Here is an 11,704-nt window from a genome sequence, read left to right as displayed (position 1 = left end):
ATCACATCACCCTTGAGAGGCTCCACCCAATGGCAAGTCAACCGAGATCCGTCCGTCATCGTCCGGGCAAGCCCGTGAAGCCAGGCGATGGGCGCCACCCAATGACGGGTGGATGCGCGCGAAGCGGTCCACCCGTCATGGACAGTCCAGCCAAATCGCTCGGGTCCAAACCGTCCAGGCAAATCGGACGGCCCGGAGAGGCTCCCGACACAAGCCACCAACCAATGGATGGCTAATGTGGAATTTTGAAGGCCCTCTCCACGATTAACACTAGCCGCCAACCTCGCCATCCAATTCCCGCTCTAGCTTGTGAGGCTAAGGGAGGAGGTTTTCGTCTTTCATTATGTGTGCAGGTTTTCTTAGGTTCGATTCGATGTCGTGGCGACGTTGTTCCGACAGTGACGATGATGTTGTATCCAATAAAATTCCTCCAGCTTCAGTCCCATCTCGGTAACGCTTTGCTGCAGCACTGAAGCTTGGGAGTCTGTATCCATGTCGGCCTTCATGGACGCTGTCTTGGGACTTGCTCGTCGATGTGTCTTCATGGCCATAGAGGACGACAGCATTATCTTCTTCGACAACCATTCATTTGGAGTCGTTGCACGTAAGATCACCAGCAACAATGTTCTAGCGATGGGTACATGTCTGATGCCCCTGCCGACATGCTTGGCACAATTGTCAATTCAGTCTACGCTGCGGTCTACCGTTGTTGCGATTTAACAAGGTTTGGTTGTGATTTGCCTAATATAAGTGTTTAGCTCCTCTTTAGGAAAAAAGGTTCAAGCCTATCTCAATATGAATTGCTGTGCAAGCATATCTAACCATACAAATTCATATCCCTGTGTCAGGTTTGATTAGTCAAAGTTAATGATGCCACATAAAATAAAAGGTTAGCGCATACTTTAAGCTCTTGTAAAAGATTACTACTCTCTCCGTCCCAAAATATAGTGCGTTTTCGATTTCCGCGCTTCAACTTTGACCATAAATTTAGGGTCCCGATAACTGTCACACGTGTGGTGTATCGGGTAGTTGTGCCACACGCCTCGTGTGGCATGGACAGCAACCAGCCCACACATCTACGTGTGGGCAAAACAACTAATGCCCACACACATCTTTTTTTCCCTCCTGAACCCTCTCACACGCGTGCGTGTGGGCGAAGTTGATAACGCCCACACGCCCGTATGTCAGGCCTCGTACCCTTCTGGTCCCGAATGCAACGCGTGACGCTCACCGCGCGCTCGCAGTTGCCATGGTCCAGACCCTCGTCCATGTTCGTTTATCTGCAGTTACCATGTCACTGAACTACGGTTGCCATGTCGGACAATTGCAGTTGCCATGGTTGCTCAACTGCAGTTGTCATGTATGGTCTGATCTAATGTAGTTGCCATGATTTCATAACTTTAGGAGTTGCCACATACTAACACTAGGCAGTTGAGAGAGTTTTCATGTGCTCACAAGCATGTTAGGGCAGTTGCCATGTAAAAAGGAAGAGTTGCCATCTGCTTACGTGCACGTTAGGGCAGTTGCCATGTACGTGCACGTTGGGGCAGTTGCCATGTACCATGCAAAAACACATGGCAACTTGGTAAAAAACAGTTGCCATCTGCTTACGTGCACACTAGGCAGTTGCCATGTACCCTGCAAAAACACATGGCAACTCGGGTAAAAAAAAGAGTTGCCACCTGCTTATAAAGCACACTAGAGGCAGTTGCCATGTGTGCTGCAAAAACACATGGCAACTAGCAGCTTACGTGTGGGAGAGGAGACGGGCGTGTGGGCGAGATGGCAAATGCCCACACACCAGCCTTTGTGCGTGACTGAAAACTGGTGTGTGGGTGAACTGCTAAACGCCCACACACCGGCCCCTCCGTGTGGTAAAACGGATGTGTGGGCGAACTATGTCACACATCACACACACGCCTTATCCTACGTGGCACAGAAAATCAGTCAGATTGTGTCATGATTTGTGCATATAATACTGGACGGTAATGGATGCGTATGGTCGAGATGGTCAACGCCCACACGTGTGGGCGTTAAATTTCCGTAAATTTAATCAATGAAACCAATAGAGGCGGGAGCCAAATTTGTACCAATAAATTTGTATTCAAACAAACTTTTCAATTATATATTTTTTACTCCCACCGCAGTTGGTCTCTTTGGTAAAATTTATGATCAAAGTTAAACCTTAGGAAGCGTGAGCGCACTATATTTTGAAACGGAGAAAGTATGAGACGCAAGCCAATCGGTCAGTCATGTTCTGTGAAATTCAGGCACAAGAAACATCTTTTAGTAGAAAGTGCATAATGCATGTTCTTTAAAATCTCATTAATTCATCAAATAACGGCCTCGGGTAAAAGAAACTTGCATGCCCGTGGCTCGTGCCCTTTGAGATTGTATTCCTCTTCAAAACAAATTATATCCTCATTAGAAAATAGTGAAGCCTACAATACAATAATGTCGCTGTCTGTTTACATCGGCGGACGCCCACGCCATTGCTCCCCGAGGACCCTGCTTTTCCTCATACGCAACCCATCCATCCACTGCCAAAAGAGAGCGCAGGGAGCATCAAACAAGTAAAACCAGGCACACTGCATTTCCTCACTCTGCCGATGGTTTTGCATCATCATCCATTTGATCATCTCCAGGAAGCCCAAATATCCTCAGGTTACGGTCCATAGAGCCGACGGCGATATATTTGGAATCAGTGCCAAACTTTGCAGAGGTCACTTTCCCTGTGAAGACACAATTCACAAGAATGAAGTTACTTCACCTCAACTCTACATGCATGTCCAACTTAATCAGGGCCAGGAAGGAGTGCAAACCTGTTCCTGACAAATCTGGCAAGGTCTTGATAAGATTCCATTCCGTCTTGACATTGGCTACTTGGTAAACCCTGCAAAAGACAGATTGGAAATTGCAAGTATTTAGTTTTACATTGTATAACACACAACTGAAAAACGGATGGATGTTTTTTTTTTGCAAGATAGTCAATATATCATGTCTAGACCTATCAATAGATTCCCCTCCATAAGCAATGCCAAAATGCCAGGAAATCAAGGGCATACCTTATATCTGAACCAGCAACAGCAAGATAGGTACCGCTAAAATCAAATTCCACTGCAGAACAGAAGAGAAGGCATCAAGCTAAAATAGAAATAGAATTGAACCGATAGCCATAAACTAAAAACATGCCTATCACAATCCAAGATAACTATGTAAATAACATGTCAACATGGAATTGTGATGAATCTAAGGAGTGACATACTAGCTGTAGCCATGCATATAGCAGTATTCACAACTTATATGCTCTAAAGTTTACTACTGTATAGAGCACAGAAGTGACGTACAAAGTTCCTTACCAGAATTTGTCGGCGTATCCGAATCATATGGCGAGAAAGTCCTAAAATTTCTCAATTTCCTTAGATCCCAAAGCTTGACACCATCAAGAGCAGCAGTCTGCAAGGGGGTGGTGAAAATATCAGAATAACAAAGACATCAACACTGTGCACATTGTTTTATGGTAACAAACATACCGCCAGGAAGTAACCATTTTCAGAGAAGGACATAGCAGTGACAGGTCCAGCATGCCCCTCAAACTTTGCAACATTGGACTACAGACAAAAAAAATGTTCATTAGGAAATACTACCTCCGTCCCAAAATATAAGATGTTTTTGCAGTTCAAATTTGAACTGCAAAAACATTTTATATTTTGGGACGGGGGTGGCATATTTCAAGCACCGACATATGCATGACCATCTGAAATAATTCCTGAAAACAATTGCAGTACCAACCTGAGTTTTCACGTCCCAAATTTTGACAACAGCTTCAGTAGTTCCTGTTCCAAGGATAAGACCATCTGGGTGGAAAGACGCAGATGTATATCCCTCTTGTCCTGAAGCCTCGCCAACCTAATAAAAAATATCTTAGCATTGAATACACATGTATGCAAGTGCACACAATGATGATTGTAGTCTATGTGAGTGGACCTGTGAGAGGCAAGACCCAGTTGAAATATCATAGAAGCACCAAGTATTATCCTTGGCCGCGGTCACAAAGTACTTCTGAGTCGCATGCACAGTAACAGCTTCGACCTGAGATTTTTTTTAAAAATAAAGAAAGAAAGGATGAGTTAAAAAACATATTTTGTTCACCATCAGGGACATTTTAAAATATGAGTCCAAAATGATAAGAACAAAAGAAAATATTATTAACAATGGCCCGCAAAAAAGGGGCATTTTACATGTAACAGCAGAAAATGAATTGACTGAGACTAACAGGTCAACAGTTAATGGTGCAATGAGCAAGAAAACTTGAAGAAAGGTATCTCATGTGTGAATTTTTGTTTCAAGCACAGTGTGGCTACTGCCATCACAAAACATGTCACTGTAGAACTTTTGTCTCTTTTTTTATTGTCCATTTTTGTTGAGATGGATGTGTGGCCACACGAGGAAGGATCGAGTCCGGAATGATGATACACGAGATAGAGTTGGGGTAGCACCAATTGAAGAGAAGCTTGTCCAACATCGTCTGAGATGGTTTGGGCATATTCAGCGCAGGCCTCCAGAAGCTCCAGTGCATAGCGGACGGCTAAAGCGTGCGGAGAATGTCAAGAGAGGGCGGGGTAGACCGAATTTGACATGGGAGGAGTCTGTTAAGAGAGACCTGAAGGATTGGAGTATCACCAAAGAGCTAGCTATGGACAGGGGTGCGTGGAAGCTTGCTATCCATGTGCCAGAGCCATGAGTTGGTTGCGAGATCTTATGGGTTTCACCTCTAGCCTACCCCAACTTGTTTTGGACTACAGGCTTTGTTGTTGTTGTTGTTTTATTGTCCATTGTTCCTCAACATGAGAAATAAATCAAAACAGAAAAATAGACCTTTGCTACTATTATCAATTTTTCTAAATGTTATTGAATCTAATATGACACCAAGAATAGAATATCAAAAAATGGAATGATGAATATGAATGTAATAAGTGTATCAGCAATCCTTAAACCATAATTCTTAAGACAGGAAATTATAAACTCAAGCATGTGTGATCTGCTTAGCAAAAGCAAGATCCACCTGAAGAGTAAACACTAACCTCGGCGGTATGATCTTTCAAAGTATGGATGCAACTGTAGTTTCCCTCCTCACCCCCTTGCCAAATCCGAACAGTCTGCAGCGTTTGCAAAAGGGTCAGCAATAACTTAAACTACCAAAATTGATATGCTCATATAATTCAAACCCTCAGGCTCGTGCTAGAGGGCTCAAAAGACTGATCAGGTCCTGTGTTTCTTATGAGTGCAACAAATGCAAAGCAGTCCATTTATATAGCAGGGCTGCAGGAGTAACATCAGCAAGTTCATAAAGACCATAGCAACTTTTCAACTTGCTATCTACAAGCGAGCATGTATGAAATATTACACGACTTAGTAGTTTACTGACCAGCATAAGCAGGCAGCTACACCTATATGCTAACAGAAGGTTTCTGGCATGAGGTAAAGCATTATATAAATTATTTCTAGATAGATGACCTCTCAAATTATGATTACAAGTATGGCAGTAATGCAATTGATCTCACCAGGTAGAGGTGGTCGAGTTAGCGCGGTAATAGGGTTTTTACATATTTGAACAAGTCTGTTTAGATGGGTGTTGGTTGGGTCCAAATAGCTGACTAAAAACTGCTTAGCTGTTTTGGATTAAGAGCCATGCCCAGCAGTCAGGTATGAAGTCGGTTCAGTTGGCCTAAATCGAAGCCAAAGTGTCATGCCCAGCTCAGTCTTAGATTGAGTTGGATCATTCTTGCAGTATATATCAGAACATGAACATGTACAACTATGAATTTACTGGCACTAGAACTGGAAACCTGGTGGTATTGGCAAATTTTTACCTACTTTGTTGCCTCTGAACATGAGCAAACACAAGGTGCAAATAAGCAATCCATGCTGGTCAGGATAGATATTAAGAAGGGAGGCCATTGTCTATCTCATACACAAATTAAATGTGTCCAAGCATTTAACTGCCACAAGCCCCATAATTACAACATGACAGAGTCGAGAAACCAATAAAATCAGCATCTGATTGTTTTAACCATATTTGTGAGTAATTAGACGCATCAGAAAGTGGCATACCTTATCTGCTGATCCAGTTACCACAAGCTCATCCCGTGGAACAAATTTCAAAGTGGTTATCTGTCATCAGAAAGTTCACATGTTACAATTTAACTCCAACAAATATATTAAAAATAGTAAATTAAGGATGCATCAGAAGCACTTGGGGGAAAGACCTTCTTGGAGTGACCAGCAAGTGTACAAAGGATTTGACCAGATGTCCTATCAAATAGCACTGCATTCGTATCAATACCCCCAGTTGCAACTATGTCCTGTTAATCCAGATTAAGAATCCAGTAAATGAATAACTCAATCACTTTGACATCAAAGTAAACGAACAAATCGACATTTGTGAAGTCCTGCTCAACATAATGCATCATATTGCCCGACACAAGTAAATGTATTAATATGATGGTGTGTACTTCAATTAACGTGTAACCTTATATACAGTTTAACCCAACATGATGAACATATAGCCAAATCATAATCTAACCTTTGACGGATGGATATCCATAGACAAAATGCCCGGCTTGTTTGTCTTGTGGAGTGGATGGCTAGAGATCTGAGTATATCTCTCCAGTTCATCAATTGATGCCAAACTTGGTGGTACCTGAGAGAAGACAGATAGGATTGCTGACTCATTTCACCAACAAAGTCATAACTAGTTGTACAAAAGTGCATTCATACATGATAAGGGAACATATTATGTGCAAACCCACATCTTTCAGAAAATACCAAGCCACACCAATCAATTGCATTTCAACAGGCAGATCTTCCACACACACCCTCACCCTTTCTTAAAAGAACCCCCAGTCTCCTCTATTCCTCACTTCCCTGCCCTCTCTCTCACACACACACTTTTTCTCTTCCTCCATCTTCCTCTCACAATCAGGCTGTCTGATGTTGATGCCAACATCCTCCTCAAATCCTCCTGAATCAGAATCACTATCACTATCGGATGTGGATGCCAAAACCCTTCTCTGAAGGTCCTCCACCACAAGGTGGCCCTGGCACACTTCTCCCCTCGATTCGGCGGGGGGCTCCTCTACCCAGTGCCACCTCCTTGTGACTGACACCTACATGTGCACTCCTAAGGCGGCTTTGCTCCCCGCCAGAGCCAATGCTGCCGCAGCACCTCCGTTTATCTAATATTCTCTTACATTTTATCTGGAAGCTTTGTTTGGATCCAAATGATGAAATAATGATCTTGATTACCAATCAGTTTCCTGATTCGTTGTGTCTGAAGCAAGTAACTTTGTTGTTTCAGATCCAAAATGTTCCGCAATTCTTCACATTCAAACTGGGGCACAAAAAATCACTTTGTTCAGAACGAACTTTTGTTGCCAGAGGGAATGAGCAATACAAAGGTTTTCATATTAGAAATGATGAAAAATATGCCAAGACGAGGTGTCAGATCTCAATAGCGCGTATGTGCTCTTCCTGTTCATCATATCCAAACCCTAGAACAAAATCAGACGCATGGTTCAGGATAGCTTATATGCCAAGTATGCCATGGAGTTCCGGACTTTCTTTTGGGGAGGGGGGAGGGGGGCAAATAGGACGTTTTGCTGTTTTCCATGAAAATTTGAAAGGTGTATAATTTTATCAACCTTGGGTGGGGGACCATGGCTTCGCCACTGATCTTAAGGGCAGGAATGAAATTCAGATTTTCAATTTTAGGTCCCTTTTCACCTGTTACACTCCCGATAAGATAAAGCTACTCCCTGCATAATGCTAACACCGAACAAGCTAACTCTTTAGAGAGGTAATTGTTTTGAAAACAACCAACACACAATATACAGTTGTAAACTTATTTCTGTTGTGGCTATGCAGTGGGGTGCGTACCTGTCGTTTCTTACGCTGGGCAGAAAGCATGGTATTACACTCTGTTAGTTCATCGATCATGACAGGATTGATACCAGGGCGTATCTTCTTCCCATCAGGGCCAATTTCATCCTCCATTGCTGTATCCAACAAAGCTAAACTATGAGAAATAAAAAAAAACTATACCTAAGGATATACTTGCACAGCTTCAAGCAGTAGGAACCTCTTTTTCCATTGGAGACGACAGCTGCAGGTGCAACTCCCGCCATCGACGCTGGAATCTGTCTCTCAGCTAGAGCCAAAAGTGCTCTAGACTCATCTCTTTCCTTCTTTAATCTGGCTATAACACGGCAGGCAGCATCATGCTGGAAGGGGCAAAAACAAACTAGTAAACGGAGAGCGGATGGGTAATGTTCTTTCATGCAAGACTATAACTGCGTTTGAACAAGTAACTAAACATAAAAGTCTGCTAGATTAAATCAAGCATTGAAAAAAATAGCTTGGCTTAATAAAGTTTGTGTAGATCAAACTTGGCAACCCAGACAACCTCAATACACAGTTTCATAAAAAAGATTTATGCTAAAAAAAACTAGAATGGCTTTACACAATATATTGAATACATGCCATTCCACCTTCCAATTTCCGTTTTTTTGACAGAAAGACTGTAAGGGAACCCCCTACAGTATAATTGGTGCAACAAACCCAAATTGCAAGTACCATGCCTTGAACCCCCTAAATAGTGCATGCCATTCTACAATTCGAGATTTATTTGCACCGTTTTCTATTTGCATACCTCTCCTTTCGGCTGTTAGCAGTTCATTTATTAATCCAAACTAGAGGAACATACATTATCCCAAGAGCAATAAATGGAGTAATGAGGGGCTGGGCGAGACTAATATGGTACTATATGTACACTTTATTATTATCCAAATCCTAGAATAAAATCTATTTAGGGATGGGTGGAGTATGAATGTTTTAATATTTATTCAAGTTAAGAAAACATAAATTGAAGAGTGCAGATCAATTTGACTACTGGTGCACAAGAGAAGAGAGGGTATAATGGTTAGAGCAGACAGATCCCAAGGTCATATTACAGTACAGATAATCATGATGACTAGTTGACTAAAGAGAGGGCAAAATTTGGTAATAACTGGTTACTTGTGAAGTTAGACAGGTCAGCACATAAAGGCCAATAACATTTTACCACTTCGTCATATAAGATGTTCAGATGTGCTAGTGCTACCCACATAAGCGGTCAACCATTTCTACCCACATAAGCACAACTACAAGCATAAAAGACCAGCTGTAAATAATTGTTAGCTTGTTTTCAGTTCTAAGAATGCAAAATACAACTTCATTTGAAGGCCCACAACAAAACAAACTCATCGCATCAAAACTTTCAAAATAATTGAGTCTACATCAGTAATTAAAGCATTGGTTTGAAACAACACCCTCTAAAATCATGTTCAGTTTGTGCATAACTCAAGTTAAGCTACAATTCCAGTATGAACAATTCTGAGTCACAATTATATAATAAGAGCGAAGAAAGCAGGGCTCCAACAATGAATGATTCGACATTCTAGTGCATCTATCACCAGCCAATTTGTAAAACAAGTGGAGTCACTCAAATGTTCAAAAACAATCCACAGCAGCCTAACTACGGACCTACAGGAAGCTCAGATTCTTCCAGCGGGACCTCGGCCCGCGAAAATTGATGGTCCATTTGCTATGAATTAACACGGACTGAGATTTCTAAGAAGAAAATAACCGCGTCCTTACTATTTGACTTGCACGGAAATTTCCTTAATATTTTTTGCATGAATTGAGAAGAAATAATTGCATTGGTCAAACAAAGACCTGGTATAACGCATGACTAAGTTCTTGTCTTGCTGTGTGAAGCTGCTGCTCCAAAGCAAAATTAGAAAGCATAAGAGCATCCCACTCCTGCAAAATCAGAGAAAAACTAGTTCATGAGAGTATTGCAGGGGTCAGGGAAATAGTACCATAGTGCAGACTTCACCATCAAGGGAAATGTTATCAACAGAATTTTAGGATTATCATTCATATATTTGAGCAGTTATTAAATGTGATCATTCTGACTCTATGACAAATATGAAAACGTAAAAAAAAAGGGTGGATCAACAAATATATAGCAGAGTTCCTGATTCCACATTAATATAACTGACGAGCAGGCAATTTTTCTAGCTTTAGCTTAGTGTAAGTTACATCTCTGTAGATGCTAAAGAATACACTTAAACAGCTCCACGGTGTTGCAGCTTGCAGGAAGCCCGGAACTGTTTATCGTTGACGTTAGAAGCACACTACGAATTCACTGTGGGTGGTTGACCTATAATTATATAGTAAACTAACAAGACAACAATGATTATCAACAGTTCAGAATCAATTTAGATATTCAGAATTCCACTTACGTTTTGAAAGATTCCAAGGAGTCCGGGAATGCTTGCAGCCTGCAGAGGCCTGGGCCTCACGACCTGTGAACAATAGAGCTCATCAGTGGGGGTTTTCGAAGATTGAATCCCTGAATATTTGAGGGGTGATGTGGCAAGTTACTTTTAGCTACTTAGTTTAGTGCCGCCACATAGGAGGATATGGCATAGATAATCTACGGAAGCATGCAATTTCGAAAATTTGTTAGCATTCCAGATAGGCTTCACCTTGTTGGTCTTCACCAGCACGATGTCGTCCATGGAGAGTTCCTCCTTCGTAACTGGACACTTTCCATGGTCCTGTGCCACAGCAACCCACGCAATCTTAGCGCAAACAGGATAAAGAAATGAGAGGCGAGATCTAAGACGTATTACCGACCTCAATGTAGCGCTCGATGAGCCGCCGCTCAAAGAGGAGCCCCGACCTCTTTGATACCACCGGCTCATCCGGCACCTCGCCGGAGACTTCAGGTCCAAACGTAGAGGCAACGGAAGACGAATTAGCGCACGGGAAGACGGATCGGGTAGCTAGGGTTTTGAAGAAAATAAAGGATGGGGGACTGAGGCAAAGGAGCTTACTTGCACAGATCATGGTGGCCGCGGCGAAGGTAGAGCCGGGAACAGCACGAGGACGCGGGACCTCTCAGGTCGCAATCTCGCTGGCGGTGGCAGTGGCGGCGCGCCGGCGACGGGTGGACGAGGCGGCGGGGAACGAAGGTTGTAGCCGCTAGGGTTTTAATTCGAGTGGAGTGGGAAATTTTGTCTTCTCGGCGGGGAGGGAAATTACAAGAGGAGGCTCGGCCTTCACGAAATCTTCATCCATGCCCTTGGACATGGGGGATTTCTTTGCTGTCGTCACTGGGCTTTCTTCGGATGGCCCAGGCCCAGCAAAACCTGAGAAAAGGTCTATTTTGAAACGAAGCAAGAAGCTTTCGAATTCACTTAAATTACGGAAGTGTCCCAAAAAAACTTAAATTACGAAAGTGTCTCAAAAAGAACTTAAATTGCGAAAAAATGTATAGAACCTTCCCTCTCTTTAGGTTTTAGCTTCTCCCGGGGCGATCTGCCGCCGCCTTGATCAATCCCTTGGTGCGTGAAGGGGGTTAGGGTTCGTCACAACGCCCGGTCAGATCTATGTTGGGTTAGGGTTCCAGATATGGCATCGGGTGATTCGCCGACGGCAAGTGCTCCTGGCGCGAGCCCTGCTGGTGAACCAGGGAAGATGATGGCAGAGCTCGGCCTCCGCGAGGAAGACCTGGATGATGTGGTCTATGATGAGAAGGAGGCACCACCAGAATCTGTAAGGTGGATGGCCGTAGTGCGAGTTCATATGGCAAGCA

The 11,704-nt window shown here is 43.0% G+C and overlaps 1 protein-coding gene across 2 annotated transcripts; it reads right to left on the bottom strand.

The window, feature by feature from the left end:
* Positions 1 to 2,265: 2,265 nt before the first annotated feature.
* Positions 2,266 to 11,188, bottom strand: LOC125528067 (pre-mRNA-processing factor 19). Of its 2 annotated transcripts, XM_048692583.2 has the most exons (18): positions 10,944 to 11,188; positions 10,744 to 10,829; positions 10,593 to 10,664; positions 10,347 to 10,409; positions 9,775 to 9,861; positions 8,141 to 8,282; positions 7,939 to 8,057; positions 6,587 to 6,703; positions 6,270 to 6,365; positions 6,115 to 6,174; positions 5,085 to 5,159; positions 3,988 to 4,092; positions 3,793 to 3,909; positions 3,534 to 3,611; positions 3,360 to 3,456; positions 3,066 to 3,117; positions 2,823 to 2,893; positions 2,266 to 2,732 (listed from the first exon to the last, which is right to left on the bottom strand). In XM_048692583.2, the coding sequence occupies exons 1-18, from the start codon at positions 10,954 to 10,956 to the stop codon at positions 2,599 to 2,601; spliced, it is 1,584 nt and encodes a 527-aa protein (XP_048548540.1). In that variant the 5' UTR covers positions 10,957 to 11,188; the 3' UTR covers positions 2,266 to 2,598. The 2 variants fall into 2 exon arrangements, with proteins under 2 accessions (XP_048548540.1, XP_087374590.1); XM_087518464.1 differs by having other exon boundaries at positions 10,744 to 11,145.
* Positions 11,189 to 11,704: the final 516 nt, after the last annotated feature.

The sequence above is a fragment of the Triticum urartu genome, chromosome 1A (genome assembly GCF_056163025.1).
Source record: "Triticum urartu cultivar PI428250 chromosome 1A, HENAU_Tu73, whole genome shotgun sequence".
Taxonomy (NCBI): Eukaryota; Viridiplantae; Streptophyta; class Magnoliopsida; order Poales; family Poaceae; genus Triticum; species Triticum urartu.
Note: the sequence above shows the minus strand (reverse complement) of the source record. Positions and strands in the feature narration are given on the sequence as shown.

Bases quoted from the DNA above. Each gene is read 5' to 3' on its own strand.
- LOC125528067 (XM_087518464.1), bottom strand. From the start codon at position 10,956: ATGATCTGTGCAAGTAAGCTCCTTTGCCTCAGTCCCCCATCCTTTATT. The intron at 6,175-6,269 runs GTCTTTCCCCCA...TTCTGATGACAG, and splicing joins TTGCTGGTCACTCCAAGAAG to ATAACCACTTTGAAATTTGT. The intron at 3,457-3,533 runs GTATGTTTGTTA...ACCCCCTTGCAG, and splicing joins AAAATGGTTACTTCCTGGCG to ACTGCTGCTCTTGATGGTGT.